Raw genomic sequence first — 27,134 nt, 5'->3', positions numbered from 1 at the left:
GCAAAGGATCACTGGAGCATCCTTTGCTTCACTGCTGTGGAAATTGTGGAGGCCATCAAAGCCAAGAGACAATGTGGCCTGCTCACCAAATGTGTCCTTTGCCTTTTGCAAGACAATGCACCAGTTCACAACTCACCTATTGCCCAAATGGAAGAAGCATGGTCCTCTGGCTTTGGAATTTAACCGCATCCCCTTATTCACCTGACCTCCCACCATCGGTCGTCTACCTCTTTCCAACAATGAAGTTATTTTTGAAGGGCAAATTTTTTTCAGATGATGAGACTATGATTTCCGAAGTCATCGTGTGGCTTTTGGAGCAACCTGTCGACTTGTACAAGCGAGGTGTTTACAGTTGCTTCAAAAGATGGGAGAAGGCCTTTAAAGCCCTAAACGGTTCTGGCCCAACTTACTTATCCGAACGCATCTCCCCTTATGAACCTTCGAGGACCTTAAGATCGTCTGGAGAGGCCCTGCTCTCGGTCCCGCCATCATCACAACCACGGCTGGCAGTGACGAGAGACAGAGCCTTCTCAGTGGTGGCCCCTCGGCTATGGAACGCCCTTCCTATGGAGATTAGATTGGCCTCTTCACTTTTAGCATTTCGGAAAAAACTCAAGACGTGTCTATTCGAGCAGGCATTTGCGAATACCGAGTAGCGGACCTAAGAACGGAATCAGCTACAAGATTATTTATTTATATCATGTCAGGAGCAACCAGACTACAAGATGGATTGGACATTGTTTTAATGAGTATTTATTGAATTATGTTTTATTGCAGCTGTTAGGATTTTATTGATGTTTAAGTTTTAATATTGTAACTGTGCTTTTGGTGGCATTGAATTTTGCCTTGTGAACCGCCTTGAGTCGCCAGAAGGCTGAGAGGGGTGGTATACAAATACTGTAAATAAAACAAATAAATAATAAGTGTTTGTCCCTAGAGGTGTCACCCGTGGAGAGAAGGACTCAGAACTGGGCCAAGTTTCATTGCTCTCAGTCCACAGCAAGTGGGTCAGGGGAAACCTTTAATGAACACTCCTCGTAACATCCTTTCAAATATTTAAACATGGCTATCCACTCTTAACCTTCTTTTCTCCAAGCTAAACACACCCATCTCCTTAAATACATGCTCATCCGTTCCCCTACCTCCCATGTGGACATGATGTAAACCTGCCACAAATTACTGTAGATCATTCCAGGCAGATGTCGCTGTTTTTCTCCTCTGCAGAAGGGATCGCCACGTCAGAAATCTCTTCAAGTGGGAAGCTTTACTTGTGCCGTTCCCTCTCAGTTGCCCTCTGCTTCATATCTAGAGTGTTTGATGGACTTGCTCCCTCCTTTTTGCAGTTGAATGTGCCACTCCTGCTTTTCTCTTGCCAGGTCCCGGAATGGACCAAGTGCACCAGTCGCGAGAAGAGGAAGGAGAAAGTGGAGAAACCATTCTATTCTGATTCGGAAGGAGAGTCCGGGGCGACTGAATCTGCAGATAGCGGTGAGAGACGACGGCCGGGGTGTAACCTGTCCTCCTGCTTTGTATGGAGAGGCTTCCTGGGTTCAGAAAGTAGTAGTCTATCCTAGATGTAATGAGAGCGTGGACCACTGTGGCCAAGTCTGACTTCCCAGGGTACAGGTGCATATATTACAGATATGTTGATAATAGAACGCATCTCCCTCTATGTCCCACCTCGGAGTTTGAGATCATCTGGGGAGGCCCTGCTCTTGACCCCACCGCTATCACAAGTGAGGTTGGTGGGGACGAGGAGCAGGGCCTTCTCAGTGGTGGCCCCTCACCTGTGGAACTCACTCCCGGGGGAAATTAGGTCATCAACATCCCTCCTCTCCTTCAGGAGGAAAGTAAAGACGTGGTTGTGGGACCAGGCCTTTGGGCAATCTGACAACTAGATAAGGACAATCAGACGACTAGGACTGACAGGACTGACAAAGTGAAATTGGAAATTAGACTATGAGATGGCGAACGCTGACAGTTAATGAGGAGTAATGGGTTTGTATTGGTTTTATTGTTGTAATGCAGGAACTGTTGTTTAACTGTTAATTGCTGCTATATTGTTTTACTACTGTTATGTGATGCTGGCATCGAATTGTGCCTTTGTAAGCTGCCCTGATTCCCCTCCGGGGTGAGAAGGGCGGGGTAGAAGTAACTGAAATTTAATTTAAATTTAATGGACAAAATAACTGTATTATTAAGAGAAGAACTATTAGAAGGATGGTAAAGACTTGGCTGTGGGACCAAGCTTTCAGGACAGGGCAATAATCTGGCCACAGTGGTCCACACTCTCGTTACATCCCGAATAGATGACTGCAACGCACTCTACGTGGGGTTGCCTTTGAAGACTGTTCGGAAACTTCAATTAGTCCAGCGGGCGGCAGCCAGATTACTCACCGGAGCGTCATACAGGGAGCATACCACCCCTCTGTTATGTCAGCTCCACTGGCTGCCGATCCAAGTCCGAGCACAATTCAAAGTGCTGGTTTTGACCTACAAAACCCTATACGGTTCCAGCCCAGCGTATCTGTCCGAACGCATCTCCTTCTACGTCCCGCCTCGGAGTTTAAGATTTTCTGGGGAGACACTGCTCTCGGCCCCACCTCTGTCACAAGTGAGCAGGGCCTTCTTGGTGGTGGCCCCTCACCTGTGGAACTCACTCCCCGGGGAAATTAGGTCATCGATATCCCTCCTCTCCTTTAGAACGAAATTAAAAACATGGATTTGGGACCAGGCCTTCGGGTAATCTGGCAGATAGATAAGGCACAAGCGACGACTAGAATTGATGGATTGGACAATATGGAATTTGAATTTACGGACTCTGAGCTGATAAACGTTGAGCACTAGATTGTTTTTAGGGATTGTGATGTATAATGGATTGTTTTAATTGTTTTAATTACTGTTTATATGTTTTATTTTTTACCTTGTTGTTGTGCCGGCATCGAACTGTGCCTTTTTGTAAGCTGCCCTGAGTCCCCCCTCAAGGGTTGAGAAGGGCGGGGGTAGAAGTGCGAGAAATAAAAATAAAATAATTTAAGCGGCAATAGGAAAGATGACCAGGCCAATTAGACTTGATGCGGATGACTAGGATGGTTTTAAATGGTGTATTTTTAATATTTTGATTTTTTTTTAATGTTTATGTATTGTATGTGAATCTGTGTCCCGGCATTGAATGTTTGCCGTGTATATGCTGTGCTCCGCCCTGAGTCCCCTGAGTTGGGGTGAGAAGGGCGGAATATCAATGTTTTAAATAAATAAATAAATATTTTTCCCACTCTTCTAAAGCAGGTATGTCTGGAGTTTTCCAATATCTGGCATATACTATTCGAGCTACCACTGTTGTGTAAAACAAATTTTTCCAAATTTTCTTTCTAATTCTTCATTGGGCATGTTCAAAAGGTACATTTGAGGTGTCATTTTGAAATTTGCGTTTGGCCCTAGGTGTTTGGACATCAACTCCCACAATTCCTAACAGCCAGCCAGGATTCAAGAAGTCTGGTAAATCCCAACAAAACCTAAAAATGGACAACATTTTTTATTTATTTATTATTTATTAATTTGGTTTACTTCTACCCCGCCCTTCTCACTCCGAAGGGGACTCAGGGCGGCTTACAAAAACAAGGCATAATTTGATGCCCGTATCATACAACAGTAATAAAACAAACAGCATAAATTAGCAATCAAACCACAATTATACATTACATCTATAAACCGATAAAACCAATAAGACCAATAAAAATCCATACAAACCAATACAAACCAATTTCTCCTTATTGCCGGTCAACGTTCGCTATCTCATAGTTCAAATTCCAATTCCACAATTGTCAGTCCTGTCAGTCCTATTCGTCTGGTTGTCCTTATCTAGTTAGCAGATTGCCCGAAGGCCTGGTCTCACAACCACGTCTTTACCTTCCTCCTGAAGGAAAGGAGGGATGTCGATGCCCTAATTTCCCCTGGGAGTGAGTTCCACAGGTGAGGGGCCACCACTGAGAAGGCCCTGCTCCTCGTCCCCACCAGCCTCACTTGGGAAAGCGGTGGGGTCGAGAGCAGGGCCCCCTCAGATGATCTCAAATTCCGGGGTGGGACGTAGAGGGAGATACGTTCGGACAGATACACTGGACCAGAACTGTACAGGGTTTTGTAGGTCAAAACAAGCACCTTGAATCTTTATGTGTGTGTTCTAAATGTGGGTTATCTTCTCTCTCCTTTTTTCCCCCAGAACCAGAAACAATGAGTGGGTCGGAAAGTGAGAGCGGCAGTGAGAGCGGCTCAGGATCCGGCAGCGAAGAAGAGGATGAGGAAGATGAGGATGAGGATGAGGAAGAGAGCGAAGATCAGTCGGAGGAGAAGGAAGAGAAGAAAAGGAAGAGAAAGGAGGCTCCAAGGAAGGGATCTCTGGAGAGTGCTGGAAGGTACAGTTGATGCAACTAGGGTTAAGATGAGTGGGACAGGGAATTGTTTATTGTGACATGACCTCAACTAATATACAACCTTTAAAAGTACAATAAGTACTTCCCAATATAAACATTAAAACGTATTGAGGATGACTGCCATAGATGCAGGTGAAATGTCAGGAGAGAATGCTTCTAGAACATGGCCATACAGCCTGAAAAACCTCCAACAACCCATTTAATGTTATATTTTTGGAATCATCCGTTAACAAGATGCAGGTGAAATGTCAGGAGAGAATGCTTCTAGAACATGGCCATACAGCCCGAAAAACCTTCAACAAGCCATTTACACCTAGCTCCTACAGACAAGAGTTCTTTGTCCCACCCTGGTCATTCCACAGATATTTAATGTTATATTTTTGGAATAATCTGTTAACGAGTCACAGATTACTTCTGACTCTTGCCATGCAGCCCTTACTTCTCAAAAGGCTCCCAGAAGAATGTTTCCAAAAATATTGGTTAGCAATACATGAGGAGTATTTCATACAGATTTTTATGAAAAAATTCCCAAAGAAACCTGCGTATTACCTACTAGGAATTATGGATTCAGATTTAATACTAGACATAAATCAAGCAAACTACTGTATATACTCGAGTATAAGCCTAGTTTTTCAGTCCTTTTTTAGGCTGAAAAAGTTTCCCCCGGCTTATACTTGAATCAATTTTAATTATTATTTTACTTATATTGTTGTTATTATTACATTTATTGTATTATTGTTGTTATTATTACATTTATTTACTCTATTTATTATTGTTATTGTTACATTTATTATTTCACTGTGTTTTTATTATTACATTTATTATTTTACTCTATTAATACTGTTATTATTACATTCCATTATTTTACTCTATTATTATTATTATTATTATTATTATTATTTTACTCTATTTATTATTATTGGAGGACATGTAAGCATATTTACATTGAAGAAAGTTAGGATAATGGTTTAATCAGAGTTGGACAGTCTTATCTTGAATTACAGTTGTATGTAAATATTCGAAAACATTTAACCTACTGATGCCTAAATTAATATAATTTTATTGGTATCTTATTTTTATTTTGAAATTTACCATTAGCTGCTACATTTTCCCAGTTTTTTGTGGTAAAATTAGGTGCCTCGGCTTATATTTGGTTCGGCTTATATTCGAGTATATACGGTAATTGGTCACAGATTGATGAATATGGGAAAAAAGGAAAAAATAAAAGATTTATTAAAGGAATCATTATTAAATAGACCTTTTAAAAAAATGGTTTCAAATTAGGTCCGTGATGGTGAACCTATGACACACGTGTCAGCACTGACACGCATGGCTATTTTTGATGACACGCAGACACATGCGGCCGCATACAGAGAAGTACACCTTATAAGAGCCAATCTAATTCCATCCTTAAATTTGTAAAAGGCTCTACAAATTTAACATCTGCACGTTTGAGCATTGTTCACTCCATAACTCAGCATGGAATATACATTTTTCTTATTTAAACTATAAATATTGCAAAATTATGGGGTTTTTTTCTCAAAGTGACACTCCACCCAAGTTATGCACAGGTTTTTGGCAAATTTTAACACACTAAGCTCAAAAGGTTGCCCATCACTGAATTAGGTTAAAGTCAACTTTATGTTATTCAATACTAATATACAACTCTTATGGAACAAATATTTACAACACCGCAATGGTTTAGATGGAAGCTGCCAGGACATTATTTTTTTATTATTATTATTCCTTTTTTTCTCTTGTTAAATTATTCCCTCTCCTCTATTATTTCCTACTTTCTCTTCATATTATTGTTCCACCACTTTATATGTCAAAACAAAATACTATTCTTTTTCCTCCCCGTTCCCTTACCCCAAATAAAAATATATTTAAAAGATCTTGGAGGTGTCTACAGACAACGCCGGCTCTTCGGCTTAGAAATGGAGATGAGCACCAACCCCCAGAGTCGGACACGACTGGACTTAATGTTGGGGGGAAACCTTTACCTTTACTTTAACAAAAGGCCTGCAGCATCTTGTAGCATCTTTGAGACTGAAGTTGGGAGCATAAGTTTTCCTAGACCTAAGTCTGCTTTATTATCAACTTCTTCTTCCAGTTAGTCTCAAAGGTGCCACCAAATCCCTATGCATATGCGCAAATCCAAAGTAAAAGACTGTAAGGCCTGCAAGGATGTGTTGTCACGAGGAATGCTTTTGCACACTGAATTTTGGGGAGGTAATGTAATTGCAAACTGCCCAAATAATATTCCCACCTGAGACACCAAAGAAATGTCAGTGACATCGGCAGCACAGCAAGGCAGGAACAGATCAATCACAGCCACCTTAGGCTATAAACTACTTTATTTTACAGCTACTTACAGTAGAAGCTACTTAATACTCAGCACATCGTAAACTTGCTTCTTCACTGTCCGATTGTAACATTGTGAACACACTAACCATTATCAGTACTAGTCCACACCTCTTTCATTCCAGAGTGACGTATGATCCATTTGTTCTATACACTTGATTTATTACCTCTCTAGGAATGCTGTTCCCTCCATGGTTCAGTTAACTCTTTCCACACAGGAATACATTATACTTGGCACATAGTTACTGCATTTTAAACATACATACATACTTTGAAATCTACATTATAAATTGCAAACAGCTTCAACAAGAATTTTTTTCTTTCTTTCTGATCATACCAGTGAGGGAGAGCAAGAAAAAACCAAGAAAAAGCAGCCACTGCAGGAAGGGAAAGGCGGGTCAGAATCCTCGTCCGAGGAAGGAAGCCTCACGGAGAGCAGCTCCTCGGAGTCTGAGTCGGGATCCGAAGCCGAGGAATCTCCCCCAGAGAAGGAAGCCAAGAAGAAGAAGGCGGTGAGTGGCTGGGAATGGATCTCCAGTGCAATGTCAAAACTTCAGTGGTTGCATTCATAGATACAGAATCCTTGGATAAGGAGAGCTGACTCTATTGGCATTGTCTGTACCAGGCATGGGCAAACTTGGGCCCTCCAGATGTTTTGAACTTCAACTCCCACCATTCCTAACAGCCTCAGGCCCCTTCCTTTCCCCCCTCACACCAGCCTATCAGCTGTTAGGAATTGAGGGAGTTGAAGTCCAAAACACCTGGAGGGCCCAAGTTTGCCCATAACTGTTCACATTGTTTTGGACGTATTAAATTACCATTACTATGGACAATTGTTTTGATTCACTTGTAAACCAAGAGTGAAAACGTGTAGCATTTAACTCGTATTATTAATCAGAGAATGTGGGAAAATCCCTGTGTGAAAGCTTGGAGAGGAGATAATAATACTGGGCTAGATGAACAAATACTGAGTTAGTATTAGCTGCTTCCTACATTCCTATGATAGCATTACATACAGGGACTCTTGAAACTATGAGAAACCCTATGTAAAAGCATGCTGAGCAGACCCTGTCTTGTAGTGCGAAGATGGAAAGGACAAAGAGGTCCCAGAGCTTCCTGTCAAAAAAAAGGAGAAAATTTATTTTATTTATTTACAGTATTTATATTCTGCCCTTCTCACCCCGCAGGGGACTCAGGGTGGATTACAATGTACATATACATGGCAAACATTCAATGCCATAGACACGCAACATATATAGACAGACACACAGAGGTTATATAACATTCCAGCTTTTTCATGAGGGTATTCTGGTCAGCAGGGGAGCTGTTGCTTCACCGTCCATTTGTGACACTGATGGAGTGCTTCCTAATTCTTTGCATGCTTGCTGGAGATTTTTATGGCATCATAAATTAGTTAAATTAGCCTCCCTGCATACGCAGTTTCTAAATTTCCTACTTGACAGATACAACTGTTTTTAGGGCTGCAAAGGTCGACAGCAAGCTACACAAATTGGTTGAGAGCTCTGTGACCCAAGCTGGCTTTGAACTCATGACCTTTCGGTCAGTAGTGATCTTAATGCAGCTGACTCCCAGCCAGCTGTGCCACAGTCCCGGTGCTTATATAAGAATATAGTCCTTAACTGAAAAAAAGGTTGTATTAGTGCAGAAGATGCTTGTTTTCCCCTGTAATATTTATATCTTGTGTTGTTTTCCAGCATCCCAGCAGCAAGCCGGCTACAAAAGCACCCAAAAAAGGGTCAAAGGAGATCTCCCTGCTGGATCTGGATGATTGTAAGTGTCCTGATCCTGATTCTTCTTCTGATTGCATTATCACTGCTTATGTGGTTTTCTTTGTACTGCTCTTCAAGTTTACTAAGAGAGTGACTGGCTGTCTAGACCAGCGGTTCTCAACCTGGGGGTCGTGACCCCCAGGGCGGCCGTGGGGCCATTTTGGGGGGTCGCGAAGCTGCCTCGGATGGCTCTTCCCCCTCCAAAATGGCTGCCGACCCCCTGTGCAAGCCAAAAAGCTAGCACTCCTGGTCAGCTCCTCCTCCTGCTCTTCCCACAGGGCTGTGGGTTGCCAAGAGGAGGAGCTTGCAAGAAAAGGCGCGCGTGGGAAGAAGGTTCACCTTGCCGTTAGAGCAGGGTGCGGGGGCCAGGCGGAGGGTTGCCCTCATGGCCCTGCCGTTTGGGCAGCCCTTCTGCCTGACCCTCGCACCTTTCCCAGCTGGGAAGGGAGCGGGGGCCAGGTGGGGGGCTGCCCCCGTGGCCTGGCCATCCATGGAGTGCTATGGCTGCCCGGCACTCATCCCCTGCCAAACTCAGGAGGGGCAGAACCACAGAAGGGCGGAATGCTCTTTGATGGTAGGGGAACTATACATCCCAGCAACTGCAACTCCCAAATGTCAAGATCTGTTTCCCCCAAACTCCACCAGTGTTCAAATTTGGGCATATTGAGTATTTGTGCCAAGTTGGGTCCAAATGCACAGTCGTTTGGGTTCACAGTGCTCTCCGTATGTAGGTGAACTACATCTCCTGTAAATCATAGTCAATTCCTCCCAGCCGCCTCCAGTATTTTCTGTTGGTCATTGGGGTTCTGTGTGCCAAGTTTGTTCCAGGTCTATAATTTGTGGGGGTCTCATTGGTCTGTGGAAGTCAGAGCTCAATCGGTTGAAGTTACTGCAAATCCCATCATCCATTGTCCATACTCCCCGAACATATTGTTTTTGTGATCAATCACTATGCTTTAATTATGTTAAATTTGTAACAATGAAAATAATCCTGCATATAATATATTTCCATTATGCATCGTAAGAGTAGCAAAATTACCGTTATGAAGTAGCAACGAAAATATGGTTGGGGGTCACCAAAACATGAGGAACTTTATTTAGGGGTCACGGCATTAGAAAGGTTGACAACCACTGGTCTAGACTAAGGATACATCCACACTGTAGAATTAATGCACTTTGAGACCACTTTAAATGCCATGGCTCCGTGCCATGGAATCCTGGAATGTGTTGTTTAGCGAAGCAGCGCCACTCTTGGGCAGAGAAAACTAAATGTTTTTGACTCTGAATATGTTTTGATGGATTTTAACTGTGAATTCTCAATACCGTTAATATTTTATTCTGTTTTAATGTTTGCATATTTCTATATTTTAAATTGTATGCTATTGCTTTTATCTTAAACTGCTTTGAGTCTCCTTCGAGAGAGATGATAATAATAATAAATCAAATAAATAAATAAATAAATAATCAAAGCCAGAATTGAAGCTATCAAAGCCAGAATTGAAAAGTCAACGACAGATCCCGAGTGTAGACTCTGCAAGGAAGCAGATGAAACGATAGATCCCACCCTCAGCTGCTGCAAGAAGATTGCGCAGACAGACTACAAGCAGAGGCACAGCACCATTGCTCAGATGATTCATTGGAACTTGTGCCACAAACACCGTCTGCCTGCGACAAAGAACTGGTGGGACCACAAGCCGGAAAAAGTTACAGAAAATGAACACATCAAACTACTCTGGGACTTCCAGATTCGGACAGACAGACTTTTGGAGCATAATACTCCTGATCTCGCAATCGTGTTAGAAAACAAAGTATGGATTGTCGATGTCGCAATCCCAGGTGACAACAGGATTGCAGAGAAACAACAGGAATAGCTGACACGATACGAGGATTTAAAGATCGAACTGCAAAGGCTCTGGCACAGTAAAAGTGATCCCAGTGGTGATCGGCACACTGGGTGCAGTGCCTAAAGACATTGGCCTGCACTTGAACACAATCAGCGCTGACAAGATAACCATCTGCCGGCTGCAGAAGGCCACCTTACTGGGATCTGCATGCGTTGTTCGCCAAAACATCACATAGTCCTAGACACTTGGAAAGTGTCCGACGTGTGATCCAATTCAACAGCCAGCAGAGTGACCTTGTCTGCTGTGGACTCATTATGTTGTGTATCAAATAATAACAACAACAACAACAACAACAACAACAATAACAACAACCTTGTAAAATTGCAGTTCTCATTATTCCATAGCATTGAGCCATGGCAATTAAAGTGTTGTCAAACTACAGTAATTCTATTGTGCAGATGCTATGGAATAATGAATTAATTGGTAGTTAATAGATAGATCATTCAAACAGCCAAACGATGATTTACAGGGCCGCATAATTTATTTTTGCACCATGGTAGCTGTTTTCTATAGTACTTTTCTATGTCTTGCCTTACCGTTTGGGGATTCTCATAGACTATATGCGCAGAGCATAGGAGCTGTCCGTGGTCCTGAAAGACTATTTTATTAGCTGGCCATTTATCTCCAGCCTGGTTTGTCGGCTTTACAAGTCCTGTGATATTCTCACTGTGTTGCTCTCCACTTGGTACAAAGTCAAGAGTGCAATCTTTTTAACCCTTTCTTCCCTGCTTCTCTACCCCAGTTTCACCTCCTCCCCCTCAGCCAGCTGTCACCAGCCCCATAGTTTCTACCAGCCTTGTGACTGACCTTGAGGGCCTCACCTTGACCGATACTACTTTAGCCGCTGCTGTAAGTGACCTTGATTTATTTGAGTTGTTTGACATGTTAAACTTTTCTCTCTAGTCATTATTGCCTATCGTTTTATCCTTACAGTGAGACTATGAGATTGATCTGGTTTTAATTTTCGTGTCATGGGCGACTTGAGAAACTGCAAGTCGCTTCTGGTGCGAGAGAATTGGCCGTCTGCAAGGACATTGCCCAGGGGACGCCCGTTTTACCATCCCTGTGGAAGGCTTCTCTCATGTCCCCTTTGCATGGGGAGCTGGAGCTGACAGAGGGAGCTCATCCATGCTGAGGGTGAAAAGGAAGGGGCCTGAGGCTGTTAGGAATGGTGGGAGTTGAAATCCAAAACACCTGGAGGGCCAAAGTTTGCCCAGGCCTGTGGTAGTCCTTTTCCCCCCCTCAGCTGCTTAAGCTTTGAGTCTCCTGGTGGGGCATAAATAAACATAATAATAATAATAACAACAACAACAACAACAGTGGGGTATAAATAAACATAATAATAATAACAACAGCAGTGGAGTGTAAATAAACATAATAATAATAACAGTGGGGTATAAATAAACATAATAATAATAATAACAGCAGTGGAGTATAAATAAACAATAATAATAACAACAGTGGGGTATAAATATACATAACAACAACAGTGGGGTATAAATAAACATAACAACAACAACAACAACAACAGTGGGGTATAAATAAACATAATAACAACAACAGTGGGGCATAAATAAACATAATAATAATAACAACAGTGGGGTATAAATAAACATAATAATAACAGCAATGGAGTATAAATAAACATAATAATAATAACAACAACACCACTAACAACAAGCTGTGTGTAAAGAAAGGTACCAGCCACTTCCCTCTTCCTCTTTGTAGATGATCAGCCCTGTGTTTGGGGCAGTGAAGACCTACGAACTCCTTCACCGCATGACAGGGGAAGGGCTCTCGGTGGAGTATTACTTTAGCCGGCAACCATTTCCTCCCGACTCCCGTATGGTGGCCGTCCAGATCCAGATCTCCAACAACACGGCGGCCGAGGTGAAGAACATCCGTGTCAATGAGCCCAAGCTGATCTCAGGCATGCGGGTTCAGGAGTTCCAGGAGATTGGTAAGGTTTATGTGTCTCTGTTGGTGTGTTGGGGGTTCAGGAGGGAGATGTCCTCTATTGTGTTCTCTTTCATTGATTTATCACAGGCATGGGTAAACTTGGGCCCTCCAGGTGTGTTGGACTTAAAGTCCCATAATTCCTAACAGTCTCAGGCCCTTTCCTTTCCTCCCTCAGCCACTTAAGCGTTGGTTATGGGCCCGGCACTCAGCTTAACTTTGGTTATAGGCCCAGCAGTCAGCTTAACTTTGGTTATGGGCCCAGCACTCAGCTTAACTTTGGTTATGGGCCCAGCACTCAGCTTAACTTTGGTTGTGGGCCCAGCATTCAGATTAACTTTGGTTATGGGCCCAGCACTCAGATTAACTTTGGTTATGGGCCCAGCACTCAGTTTAACTTTGGTTGTGGGCCCAGCACTCAGCTTAACTTTGGTTATGGTCCCAGCACTCATCTTAGCTCTGGTTGTGGGCCCAGCACTCAGATTAACTTTGGTTATGGACCCAGCACTCAGCTTAACTTTGGTTGTGGGCCCAGCACTCAGCTTAACTTTGGTTGTGGGCCCAGCACTCAGATTAACTTTGGTTATGGGCCCAGCACTCAGCTTAACTTTGGTTGTGGGCCCAGCACTCAGTTTAACTTTGGTTATGGGCCCAGCACTCAGCTTAACTTTGGTTGTGGGCCCAGCACTCAGTTTAACTTTGGTTGTGGGCCCAGCACTCAGCTTAACTTTGGTTGTGGGCCCAGCACTCAGTTTAACTTTGGTTGTGGGCCCAGCACTCAACTTAATTTTGGTTATGGGCCCAGCACTCCGTTTAACTTAGGTGTTAAATTTGTGTATTGTATATTGCATTGTATGTTGTAGTTGTTAGGCATCGAATTGTGCCTTTTGTAAGCCGCCCTGAGTCCCCCCAAGGGGGTTGAGAAGGGCGGGGCAGAAGCACCCCCAAATAAATAATAAATAACTTTGATTATGGGCCCAGCACTCAGTTTAACTTTGGTTATGGGCCCAGCACTCAGCTTAAGCAGCTGAGGGGGGAAAGGAAAGGGCCTGAGGCTGTTATGAGTTGTGGGGGTTGAAGTCCAAAACACCTAGAGGGCCCATTTCTACCCATGCCTAAGTTAGAACAACTGTCTTCAGTTTGGAGCCATAAGCATAGCAGTTCATTTACTTCTACTTCTAACTTGATGCCTTTTGTCTTGGGCTTTGCAGAGACTTTACCACCTGGTGAAACGGTCAATGTAGTTATGGGCATAGACTTTTGCGACTCCACCCAAGCTGCCAGCTTCCAGTTGTGGTACGTTCCTAACTTGCACAGATACACTTAGGGCATACTTTAGGCATAACAAGAGAATGCTAACACTGGATTATAAAATGGAAGCCAGGGAGGCATATTCCACACTTGGCAATCTTATGTAGTCTTTCTGCCAGCCTTCACATCGCTTTGGTGGCTTCAATTCTGGCTTTGATTATTTATTTATTTATTTATTTATTTATTATCTCTCTCGAAGGAGACTCAAAGCAGCTTAAGATAAAAACAATAGCATACAATTTGGGGAGATGGTGGGGTACAAATAAAATTTATTATTATTATTATTATTATTATTATTATTATTATTAATATTATTAAAATCATTTTATGTACATGCGGCCCGCCCTCTGTCATTTTGTTATTATGTTTAGTTCCTATCTTCTGTTTATATTGTTTTAGATGCTTTGATGTTTTATTTTAATGTTATGTTGTTTATTTTATTGCAATTTGTATTGTTATATTGTAATTCTTGTTCGGACTTGGCCCCATGTAAGCCGCTCTGAGTCCCCATTGGGCAGATGGTGGCGGGGTACAAATAAAGTTTTTTATTATTATTTATTATCATCATCATCATCGCCATCATCATCCTAGAAATCATCCCATTCATCTGTGTTTAGCAAATGGGTAGTCCAAGACCAAGACGTGTTCATTTTGTGTAACTTTTTCAGGCTTGTGATCCCACCAGATGGTATTTGTGGCACAAGTTCCAATGAATCATCTGAGCAATGGTGTTGTGCCTCTGCTTGGAGTCTGTCTGCATGATCTTCTTGCAGCAGCCAAGGATGTATGATTATGATTATTATTATTATTATTATTATTATTATTATTAGAAACACAGCAAGATGTAAGCCGCTCCGAGTCCCCATTGGGGAGGTGGTGGCAGGGTACAAATAAAGTTTTTTTATTATGATTATTATTTATTATTTATTTATTATTAATTATTATTATTATTATTATCATCATCATAATCCTAGAAATGATCCCATTCATCTGTTTTAGCAAATGGGTCGTCCAAGACCTTGTGCTACAAATAGGGCCCCACCTACCCACTTGAAACATGATAATCAGGAGTGGTTTGTCACCCGAGATAGAAAATCTCATGAACTGTTTCAGTGGGGTTTCTATGCAAGCAGCTCATGGTGGATGACCTCTTTTTCCCTCCAGCACGCATACCCGCCAGTTCTATGTCTCTATCCAGCCTCCCGTGGGGGAACTTATGGCTCCCGTCTTCATGAGTGAGAACGAATTCAAGAAGGAGCAAGGTCAGTGCTTTGTTTGGGGCGGAAGGAAGTGCGTTTCTGTCCTTTTCTCCTCCTGAAGGGGAAGGCAGGGCAGAATCTGACAGCGTGTTGGCCCAAACTTTTGCAAGAATGTTTTGAGGACACGCTTGCTTTGCTACAATCTGGGGGTCCCACATTGCCCTAGAAGAGAAGCAAGGCTGTATTAAAGAGGGGAGAACCACATTGACCTATTTGGGTTCCTCACCCAATATTTTGCTGAAAGCTAGAAACTCCTCCAGCAAGTGTGAATATTCTGACCGGGGGATTCTGGGAGTTGCAGTATTGCAACACTCTGGATCTTCCAAAAAGGACTGTGAGACCAGTCAATGGCCTGAAGAAACCATACTTGTGCCTATTCCCTGCTTAAATTAAAGAGACAGGATTGATCCCATCTTCCAGGCCATAAGCCACGAAAAAACATCACAAGACCTCTTAGGTGTGAAACTGCCTTATATGGACAGTGTAGCTCAGGCATGGGCAAACTTGGGCCTTCCCTCCAGGTGTTTTGGACTTCATCCCTAACAGTCTCAGGTCCTTTCCTTTTCCCTTTCAGCCGCTTATGCTGAGTGCTGGGCTCATAACCAAGTTAAGCTGAGTGCTGGACCCATAACCAATGTTAAATTGAGTGCTGTGCCCATAACCAAAGTTAAGTTGAATGCTGGTCCCATAACCAAAGTTAAGCTGAGTGCTGGGCCCATAACGAAGGTTAAGCTGAGTGCTGAGCCCATAACCAAGGTTAAGTTGAGTGCTGGGCCCATAACCAAGGTTAAGCTGAGTGCTGGGCCCATAACCAAGGTTAAGCTGAGTGCTGGACCCATAACCAATGTTAAATTTAGTGCTGTGCCCATAACCAAAGTTAAGTTGAATGCTGGTCCCATAACCAAAGTTAAGCTGAGTGCCGGGCCCATAACCAAGGTTAAGCTGAGTGCTGGGCCCATAAGCAAGGTTAAGTTGAGTGCTGGGCCCATAACCAAGGTTAAGCTGAGTGCTGGGCCCATAACCAATGTTAAGCTGAGTGCTGGGCCCATAACCAAGGTTAAGCTGAGTGCTGGGCCCATAATTAGGGTTAAACTGAGAGCTGGGCCCATAACCAAGGTTAAGTTGAGTGCTGGGCCCATAACCAGGGTTAAGCTGAGTGCTGGGCCCATAACCAAAGTTAAGCTGAGAGCTGGGCCCATATTCAAGGTTAAGTTGAGTGCTGGGCCATAACCAAGGTTAAGTTGAGTGCTGGGCCCATAACCAAATTAAGCTGGTGCTGGACCCATAACCAAAGTTAAGCTGGTGCTGGGCCCACAACCAAGTTAAGCTGAGAGTTGGGCCCATAACCAAGGTTAAACTGAGAGCTGGGCCCATAACCAAGGTTAAATTGAGTACTGGGCCCATAACCAAAGTTAAGCTGAGTGCTGGGCCCATAACCGACACATAAGCGGCTGAGGGGGAAAAGGACAGGGCCTGAGGCTGTTAGGAATGGTGGAAGTCCAAAACACCTGGAGAGATGGCCCAAGTTTGCCCATGCCTGAGGTACACTTTGTGAGGAGAAGAAATCCCTCTGGCTACCGCCCAACCCAAACAACTCCATCCATGCCTGTCTGTCTGGGTCGAGTATCATTTGCCCCATTCTTTCATTTCCCTGAACGTTTTGCACCGCGGTGCCTCCTCTTGCTGAAAACAAAATTGGGCCAAATTGCAAAGGAGGCTCTTTCCCACGAAGGAGGCCATCCTCCGTTGAGGACCCACTTTTTACCTCCTTTGAGCTGGCCATGGTTGCGGGGAGAGCACCCGGGGGCCGTGCCATCCGCCGATGCTAACCGTGTGTTTTGTTCTCCTCTGCTGCCTTGTCGCATTCTTGCTTCTTTGTTTTTTTTCCCCTTCAGAGCAACTGTTAAAGATGGGTGTGGGTAAGTGCCAGCCAGCACAGGTAGTCCGTTTTCCTGCGGATGCTGCCGCCGCTCTTTGCTCCTTCTAGCCTTAGCCAGCTCTGCTTCCACTGGGGGGTCTCTTTCCTCTCCTAGCCGTAGTAGCCAATATAGCACTGCTTCCACCCCGGGGAGCCTTCTCTTTTCTCACAAGCACCGCTTCTAACTGCAGGCACACAATCCCTTCTCCTTGCTCCTTCTCCGCACCCTTTTCCCCCTCTTCCTAGGAGTAGTGCTGCTTCTGTTGTAAACAAACCTATTGTTGTGGCTCAGCTTGACTCTGAGTCTGAAGCTGAGCTCTGTGAGCCAGAATTCCTACAGGATGAGGATGATGGGTTACAGATTTCTGTACATGCTTCAGACAGGCCTGACGGTGAGGCTCCTGAAGGGGAAACAGTCACTCAGTTCCCAGGGGAAAAGAATGTTAGTGAGACTGATAACGAGATTGAAATCCCACACGGCCAGGTGGAGACGTCTTTGCCTTCCCACAGTGAACCAGTCCAGCTGGACCAAGATAAGGGGTTACATAGCCTTGAAGATAATGAATTAATGAGCAGGCAAGATCGTCTCCAGTTAAGGCTCCGGAGAAGCACTCGCTTGGCCAGCAAGCGAGAAGCCAAGGAGGCCAAGGGTCAATGCAATGCGTTCATGTCTGCAAAGAGTATTTAGCCTTGTAGCTGACAAGCAGGGGCTGTCAGTCCAATGTAGCTCTTCTCATGCAAACTTCTGTGGATTAACTTTGGCTTTTAGCAGCACGCTTCTGGCTTTCCGAGTCTGGGATTTGGGCCTTGTTTTCAACTGTGTTCCATGGACTCTTGTTTGACCTTTTGCTAAAGGATTATGCTTCATGTTTTTGCCTTTGGATCTTGGGAACTGTGTCTTTGCATTTAAGCCTTTGACCTGCCTATGGATTTTAAGCATTTCATATGCTCTGTTTTTATTTTGCCTTTTTCTCAATAAACTACAAAACCTACAGCTTTGGTGTGGTGGTGTCTGGAGCAAGGTGAAAACTACCCTGAGTTGCAACACCTATTTTCTCTTGCACACAAGGATGCCTGCCATAGATGCAGGCGAAACATCAGGAGATAATGTTTCCAGAACGTGGCCATACAGCCTGGAAAACACAACAAGGACGCTTACCATAGATGCAGGCGAAACGTCAGGAGATAATGCTTCCGGAACGTGGCCATACAGCCTGGAAAACACAACAAGGATGCTTACCATAGATGCAGGCGAAACGTCAGGAGAGAATGCTTCGGGAACATGGCCATACAACCCGGAAAACACACAACAAGGATGCCTGCCATAGATGCAGGTGAAATGTCAGGAGAGAATGCTACCGAAACATGGCCATACAGCCTGGAAAACACACAAGAAGGATGCCTGCCATAGATGCAGGCGAAACGTCAGGAGAGAATGCTTCCAGAACGTGGCCATACAGCCCGGAAAAAACACAACAACCCAGTGATTCCAGCCATGAAAGCCTTCGACAATACATTGTTTGCAAATTTTTTGTTTGTGTCAGGAGTTGAGAAATTGCAAGTCGCTTCTGGTGTGAGAGAATAGGCCGTTTGCAGGGATGTTGCCCAGGGAACGCCCGGATGTTTTACCATCCTGTGGGAGGCTTCTCTCCTGTTCCCCTGCATGTGAAGCTAGAGCTTGAGACAGGAGCTCACCCCGCTTCCCGGATTCGAACCGCCAACCTGTTGGTCAGATAATACTCCAATATATGTAGATATGGCATACTCTGATTATTCCCTTTCATTCTGTTGCAGTCTACAAAGTTGGCCCTTGAGAACTTTGCAGTCGAGTTACCAAAAAATATCTTAGTTTATGAATTTGTATTGAGTTGCATTCATGTTGCCCGTGGGCAGTGGATAGGCCTGATGTAAATAGAGTTCGCTACTATTTGTTAATTCCTCATTTCCACAGCAAGTCCAGGAATTTATCCTCCACAGATGTGGGGTTTGTATTATATTTTTTAGAAAGGGGATTTGCAGAAGACCCTGGCGTGCAGAATTGTTTGAACCCTGTATTGCAATACCAAATGTAATTGCAAGCATAGGAAATTGTTCATTGCGTTCCCAGAAGCCCCAGACAAGTGTGCGTTGATGTTGTTCACTGTTCACAACATCTAGAGAGGCAAGTTCTATTGCAAAGTGAAGATTTGAGTATCGAAAATGGGGAAAGGGCTCTGATGCTTCCACCTTATGGCGGCCGCACAGTTTTCGGCCTCTGCCTGCCTCCACAGCAGAGTTGCATGTGTTTTGCATGTTCCTCCTGCGCCGCAGCAGAGCCCACCTGTGTTCCCAGGGCAGGGAATGTGACTTCCCCCCTTCTTTTGACTATGGCAACAGCGCACTCAGCATCCAAAGGTTTCTGCATGGTCCAGTGAGGCAGCCTCTTGGCATGTGAACCCCTCGCATCCAGGCATCCCCTCCCTTTAACACACTGAGCTTCACCCATTCCTGCAAGGAAGGGGGTTATGAACCCGACTCAAGGCAGCTGTTCATGTGGCCAAGAGAACGATCCTTGGGTGGGATGATCGTAGGCATGCTTCTTGGGAAATACTTCAAAATACAGAATTGCAACAAGACTCTATTTGCTTACATAGATGTTCTTGTGATCCGCACTAGTCCCACTTGTTTGCTTTTGTGTGTGTTGTTTACTCAAATTGCAAAGGAGGATCTGTTTCAAGATTCCATGTGTTATAAGTTAGGGGTCATATTCAAATTAGCCTTTCCATTCTATGGGTAATTTAGCCCTTTTGTCTTTCCTTTCTCTTTCTCCTTCCTTCCTTCCTTCCTTCCTTCCTTCCTTCCCTCTTTCCTTTATCCTTTGCTTCTTCCCTCCTTTCATCCTTCCCTCCTTCCTTTGCTTTCATCTTGCCCTTCCACCCTTTCATCCTTCCTTCCTTTCCTCCCTCGCCCTCTTTTTCCTTCCTTTCTTTTTGACTTTCCTTCCTTCTCTCTTTCCTTTATTCTTCCCTTCCTTCCTTCATCCCTTCCATCCTTCCCTTTCCTCCCTTTCTGTGCTTCCTTCCCTTCTTCCCTTTTGTCTTTCATTCCTTCTTTCGTTTATCCTTCCCTTTCTTCATCCTTTTCTTCCTTCTCTCCAACCTTCTCTTCCTATCTTTCCCCCCTTTTTCCTTCCTTCCATCCTTCCCTTCCACTCTTCCTTCCTTCCTTCCTTCCTTCCTTCCTTCCTTCCTTCCTTCCCTCATTCCTTTATTCTTTGCTTCTTTCCACCTTTCATCCTTCCCTCCTTCCTTTGCTTTCATCTTGGCCTTCCACCCTTTCATCCTTCCTTCCTTTCCTCCCTCTCCCTTTTTCCTTCCTTTCTTTTTGACTTTCCTTCCTTCTCTCTTTCCTTTATTCTTCCCTTCCTTCCTTCATCCCTTCCATCCTTCCCTCTTTCCTCCCTTTCTGTGCTTCCTTCTCTTCTTCCCTTTTGTCTTTCATTCCTTCTTTCGTTTATCCTTCCCTTTCTTCATCCTTTTCTTCCTTCTCTCCATCCTTTTCTTCCTATCTTTCCCCCCTTTTTCCTTCCTTCCATCCTTCCCTTCCACTCTTTCATCCTTCCTGCCTTCCTTGTTTCCTCCCTCTCCGTCCTTCCTTTGCTTTTTTCCCTTCTCTTTCATTTATCCTTCCCTTTCTTCATCCTTCCCTCCTTCCCTCCATCTTTCTCTTCCTACCTTTCTTCTTTTTCCTTCCTCCCATCCTTCCCTTCCACTCTTTCACCCTTCCTGCCTTCCCTCCCTCCCTCTCTCCTTCCTTCCTTTTTTTTCATTCCTTCTCTTTCATTCATCCTTCACTTCTTCATCCTTCCTTCCTTCCCTCCATCTTTCTCTTCCTACTTTTCTTCCCTTTTTCCTTCCTCCCACTCTTTCCTTCCACTTTCATCCTCCCTGCCTTCCCTCTCTCTCCTTCCTTCCCTTTTCTTTCATTTCTTCTTTCGTTTATCCTTCCCTTTCTTCATCCCTTCTTCCTTCCTTCCCTCCATCCTTCTCTTCCTTACTTTCTTTCTTCCCTCCCTTCCTTTCTTCATCCTTCTCTTCCACTCTTTCATCCTTCCTGCCTTCCCTCTTTCCTCCCCTTTTGTCCTTCATTCCTTCTATTCCTATCTTTCTTACTTTTCTTTCCTTCCTCTCATACTTCCCTTCCACCCTTTCATCCTCCCTCCCTCCCCATTTGTCTTTCCTTTCCTCCCTCCTTCCCTTGCATCCTTCCCTTCCTCCCTTTTGACCTTACTTCCTTCTCTTTTGTTCATCCTTTCCTTCCTTCCCTCCATCTTTCTCTTCCTACCTTTCTTCCTTCTCTTTTTCCTCCCTCCCATCCTTACCTTCCACCCTTTCATCCTCCCTCCCCTTTTGTCTTTACTTCCTTCTTTCCTCTCTCCTTCCATCCTTCCCTTTTTCCCTTTCAATCTTACTTCCTTCTCTCTCTCTTTCCTCCCTCCCTCCCTCCCTCCCTCCCTCCCTTCCATCCATCCATCACCGGGCAGCCAGTCCTTCTTGCAGGGAGTGCTAGCATGTGGCCTCCAAATTGGAAAGTTTGCCCAGGTCTGGTGCAATCTGTCCCAATTCCAACCTGCTACTACAAAAGATTACGAAGTTAAATATTATGAATCTAAAATAAAATTAAACCTATACAGGAGTTTGCATACACTAGTCTAGTACCTGAAGAGAAGCAGCAAAGTCAAGTGTAAGTACGTCAGCGTCCACAGGATCGATTCCCAAGCGGAGCAGCCACTCACTGAACCCATCCACCATCCCCGAGAATTTGCACATCTTGGTGTATTTGGTATCTTAATGCAGCTGAGAGTAACAGATATTTAGGGCCTTCTGTTTGGGTCGCATTGCAGCTCCTGCCAGTTTGGGGGAGTCTCATTTAGAAAGTGCAGATTCCTGACTTTTGTAGAAGGTTCCAAAGTTGAAGCTAATGGAAAGCCGTAAATAGAACCTTAGGCTGGAGGGGAATTGACGCTGTCTCCCCTCGTCTTATTTTTGAAGTAAAATTTTGCTGTTGGCCAGATGACTACTGATATCGTGCTCTTTCTCTCCTCCAGGGAAGTTGACAGGGATGAGCGAGATCACGGAGAAGCTGACGCTACCGGACAAATGCCAGAGTGACCACGTGATTGTCCAGCAAGTGACGGCCGCGGCCAATGTGAGCCGTGTGCCCTGCGGCTCCGACAAGGAATACCGGTGAGATGGCCAGGACGTGACCACAGGAGTCTCTGTTGTCTCTTGAGCTCACCAGGGCATTTAGGCCAGAAGTAAAATGAAAGAGGAAAGGAAAGAGGAAGGGAAGGATGGAAGGAAGGAAAAAGAGAGGGAAGAAAGGTAGGAAGAGAAGGATGGAGGGAAGGAAGGATGAAGAAAGGGAAGGATAAACTAAAGAGAAGGAATGAAAGAAAAGGGAAGGAAGGAGAGAAGGAGGAAAGAGGGAAGGTAGGAAGGATGAAAGAGTGGAAGGGATGAAAGAAAGCAGAGGAGGGAAGGAAGAAAGGTAGGAAGAGAAGGATGGAGGCAAGGAAGGATGAAGAAAGGGAAGGATAAACAAAAGAGAGAAATAATGAAAGAAAAGGGAAGGAAGGAAGGAAAGAGGGAAGAGGGAAGGATGAAAAAGTGGAAGGGAAGGATGGGAGGAAGGAAAAAGAGAAGGAAGAAAGGTAGGATGGAGGGAGGGAAGGAAGGAAGGAAGAAGAAAGGGAAGGATAAACTAAAGAGAGAAGTAATGAAAGAAAAGGGAAGGAAGGAGAGAAGGAGGAAAGAGGGAAAGCAGGAAGGATGAAAGAAGAAGGGAAGAATGGGAGGAAGGAAAAAGAGAAGGAAGAAAGGAAGAGAAGGACGGAGGGAAGGAAGGAAGGATGAAGAAAGGGAAGGATAAACAAAAGAGAGAAGGAATGAAAGAAAAGGGAAGGAAGGAAGGAAGGAAGGAAGGAAGGAAGGAAGGAAGGAGAGAGAGAGGGAGGAAAGAGGGAAGGCAGGAAGGATGAAAGACTGGAAGGGAAGGATACCGGTGAGATGGCCAGGACATGACCACAGGAGTCTCGGCTGTCTCTTGAGCTCACATGGGCATCTAGGCCAGAAGTAAAATTAGACCCTCCTTCTCTGAAGGATTCATACACACTACAAAACTTACAGAAAAAAACTTTGATCCTTTTATTGAACGTATGATTATTTATTTTATTTACCCTATTTATACCCTGCCAGAAAATAGCACTGATAAGGGTTATGGGTCCAGCTTATTATATATATATATATATATATATATATATATATATATATATATATAAGCAAACACACATATATACACAGCTACATATATATACACACACAAAATACCTATGCACAGACTGAGCCACAGCAACGCGTGGCAAGGGACGGCTAGTATATATATATATATGTGTGTGTGTGTATGTGTGTGTAGTTTTCTGCATGCATTGTAATGTAATTTCTGTTTTTTGGCTTTTTAAGTCCCTTCTGCTGTGTTTTTCCGTGTTTTTATGAGTGATGGCCACTCGTTGGCCTGAGAAATGTCTTGTGTCTAAATTTGGTGTCAATTCGTCCAGTGGTTTTTGAGTTAATCCCACAAGCAAACATTATATTTTATTTATATAAATTACAGTGATATACCCCACCTTTCTTTACCCGAAGGGGACTCGAAAGCGGCTTACATATAGGCATATAATGCCTTAAAACACATACAATTCCAATAACATTAAAATTAAAATTAATACATATTAAGCATTTAAAAACATTACATTCAATATTAAAAATCACACCATCCATAATCATAGTCCAAACCTTTCCATAATTATTGCACATATTCAAAATCTGTTATTGCACTGCACTATTCCCCCAAAGCCTGATCCTAAAGCCAAGTTTTTACTTTCCTTCTGAAGGCTAGGAGGGAGGGGGCTGATCTAATGTTGCCAGGGGGGGCGTTCCATAGCCAAGGGGCCACCACTGAGAAGGCCCTCGACCCCACCAGTCGTGCTTGCGACGGAGGCAAGACTGAGACCAGGACCTCCCCCGACAATCTTAATATCCGAGGTGGTTCATAAGGGGGAGATATTTATTTATTTACAACATTTATATGCTGCCCTTCTCACCCCAAAGGGGACTCAGAGCAGCTTACAAGATATATATGCATACAATATATTATATTATTAGCATAGTACAAATATCAGTATTATATATTACTATATTATATTATACCATTATATTGTAATCTTATTAGTAATATTACATGTAATATATAAAATATATAATTATAATATCATATTATTATTATTATTATTAGTAGTAGTAGTAGTAGTAGTAGTATTAGTATTATATATGCCGCCCTTCTCATCCCAAAGGGGACTCAGAGCGGCTTACAAGATATATACATAAAATATATTATATTATTAGCATAGTCCAGTATCAGTATTATATATTACTATAGTGTATTATATCATTATATTGTAATATTATTAGTAATACAACATGTAATATATAATTATAATATCATATTATTATAATTAGTAGTAGTAGTATTAGTATTATATATATTACCCTTCTCATCCCGAAGGGGACTCAGAGCGGCTTACTATATATATATATATATATATATATATATATATATATATATATATACACACACACACACACACACACACACACACACACATACATATATATATATATACAAACACATACACACAATATATATAATATTAGTATAGTACAATATCAGTATTTTATATTACTATATTGTACTATACCATTATATTGTAATATAATTAGTAATATATAATATATAATATTGTATTATTATTAGTATTATATTGTATTACATCATAATATTATAAATATTATATGTATATACAATATATTATATTACATTACATTATATTATATTATTAGTGAAGCACAGGACACAAGATGGAACTGTCTTCTGCCCCCCCCCCCTCACTCTGATACATTCAAATAGGTAAGCTGGGTCGGAACCATTTAATAATAATAATAATAATAATAATAATAATAATAATAATAATAAAACTTTACCATCTCCCCAAGGGACTCGGTGCGGCTTACATGAGGCCAAGCCAACAGTACATCAATAAAACAAAGGCAATAACAAAATAATCAATACAAACCAATAAAATAAATATCAAAACAAAAATAAACAATTAACAATAACATACAAACATTAAAAAACCTATGGCCAGGCCAAATGTAATAATTTAATTTTTTAAGAAAAATATTACATTAAAAAAAAAATTTAGGACTTTATAGGCTAAAGCCGGGACTTTGAATTGTGCTTGTAAGCAGACTAGCAGCCAGTGGAGCTGGTGCAACAGGAGAGATGTCCTCTCTTGGTATGCCTCTCTGGTGATCAACCTGGCTGCTGACCGTTGGGTCAATTGAAGCTACTGAACAGTTTTCAAAGGCAATCCCATGTAGAGTGTGTTGCAGTAGTCTATACGGGGTGTAACAGGAATACCGTGCCAAGTATGTTGTTGGACTTTCATTCACATCAGTCCTAACTAAGATAGGGAGTGGTGAAGGGTGATGGTCATTGCAGTCTGGAGGACTATTTCTTTCTTCACCGGTGTATGCAATAGTCGCTTGCAATGCATACAGTGATGTCTTTTGCCGTTTCCTCTGGGCAGGTTTGCCGCGAAGACGGTTAGCAGTGGAAGCCTGATCCTCGTCACGCTGGAGAAGAAGACGGGCAACGTGGCCCACCTGACCATCAACAGCGAGAAGATGCTGATTGGCACCATGCTGGTGAAGGACATTATCCACTCCTTGACACAGTGACCAGGCAGTCGTCATGTCGGTCGTCTCACCCGTTTCGGACACCCAACCCTCCTGCCTCCTTGCCTCGTCCACCCGCCTCTTTGTCTGGACATAAAGTGAAGCGTAGGAATACCGATGAAAACATCTGCAGCAGCAAATGGGCTGCAAACTTCAACGTGGCAAAGAGAGGTTGGGCCAGTAGTAAATTCAGGGTGGAAGGTTCCTGCAAATGAGTTCGACATCCTTGTGATCCGGTGTGTCTCCGTTCCTCTAGTTTTCCGTTCCATGGCACTATTTATTATTGGCAACAGTGGTTCAATAAAAGTTCTCTCTTCACTCAATTTCTGTCTGCTGGGGTTTTTGCATCCCAAGAAACAGTCATATCAGAGGGTTGTTGTGGGTTTTTTATATGGCCATGTTCTAGAGGCATTCTCTCCTGACGTTTCACCTGCATCTATGGCAAGCATCCTCAGAGGTTGTGAGGTCTGTTGGAACTAGGAAAATGGGTTTATATATCTGTGGAATGACCAGGGTGGGACAAAGAACTCTTGTCTGTTGGAGCTAGGTGTGAATGTTTCAACTGACCACCTTGATTAGCATGTGATGGCCTGGCAGTGTCTGGGGCAATCTTTAGTTGAGAAGTGATTAGATGTCCCAGATTGTTTCCTCTCTGTTGTTTTGCTGTTGTAAATTTAGAGTTTTTTTTAATACTGGTAGCCATTAGGGCTGGGCAACCACGGAAAAATTTGTTTCTAAACTCGATTCGTTTTTTGGGGGTTTTTGCGTTTCGATTTTTAAAAGAATTCCGAAATTTTTCTTTAAAAAAGTTTGATATTTACGAAATTTCGGAAATTACGAAACAATAACGAAACAATTACGAATCGATTCGTTAATGGCGGACGCGATCGTGCAATACGCTAAAAAAACCTCCAAGTGGGACAGGGGGAACTTCTAAAGCTTCCCTCTCCTTCTGTTGTTGACTGTTGGTGTGATAATTATATATTTTTTTCACTGATAAAACAAACAGCAACCCTAAAACTTGCACCAGACATGCGGAAATAATAACGAAACGATTTCGAAACAATTACAAAACAATTACAAAACGAATTGAAAAATTTGTTTCATTTTTTAATTGCTCCTGAATGGTTCAATATCGCTTCGTTATCAAAAAAATAACAAATTAATAACGAATTACGAAATTAAAGAACGAAACCGCCCAGCCCTAGTAGCCAGTTTTTGTTCATTTTCATGGCTTACTCCTTTCTGTTGAAATTGTCCACATGCTTCTTGTGGATTTTAGTGTCTTTTCTGTGTAGTCTGACATGGTGGTTGTGAGAGTGGTCCAACATTTCTGTGTTCTCAAATAACCTGCTGTGTCCAGGTTGGTTC

General features: G+C 43.1%; 1 protein-coding gene across 2 annotated transcripts in view; it reads left to right on the top strand.

Moving 5' to 3' along the window:
• The window catches only part of AP3B2 (adaptor related protein complex 3 subunit beta 2), a 69,065-nt gene extending 42,979 nt beyond the window's left edge, over positions 1–26,086 (top strand). The window contains exons 18-28 of one of the 2 annotated variants that reach the window (XM_060755585.2): positions 1,377–1,488; positions 4,220–4,412; positions 7,135–7,306; positions 8,510–8,585; positions 11,231–11,337; positions 12,217–12,448; positions 13,656–13,740; positions 14,920–15,017; positions 16,910–16,933; positions 22,019–22,157; positions 25,616–26,086. In XM_060755585.2, the coding sequence (XP_060611568.2) occupies positions 1,377–1,488; positions 4,220–4,412; positions 7,135–7,306; positions 8,510–8,585; positions 11,231–11,337; positions 12,217–12,448; positions 13,656–13,740; positions 14,920–15,017; positions 16,910–16,933; positions 22,019–22,157; positions 25,616–25,766 (1,389 nt within the window). In that variant the 3' untranslated portion in view covers positions 25,767–26,086. The remainder of the gene's footprint in view (positions 1–1,376; positions 1,489–4,219; positions 4,413–7,134; positions 7,307–8,509; positions 8,586–11,230; positions 11,338–12,216; positions 12,449–13,655; positions 13,741–14,919; positions 15,018–16,909; positions 16,934–22,018; positions 22,158–25,615) is intronic. The other variant, XM_060755586.2, reaches the window with a different exon arrangement.
• Positions 26,087–27,134: the final 1,048 nt, after the last annotated feature.

Source organism: Anolis sagrei, chromosome 9 (genome assembly GCF_037176765.1).
Source record: "Anolis sagrei isolate rAnoSag1 chromosome 9, rAnoSag1.mat, whole genome shotgun sequence".
Lineage (NCBI taxonomy): Eukaryota > Metazoa > Chordata > Lepidosauria > Squamata > Dactyloidae > Anolis > Anolis sagrei.
Note: the sequence above shows the minus strand (reverse complement) of the source record. Positions and strands in the feature narration are given on the sequence as shown.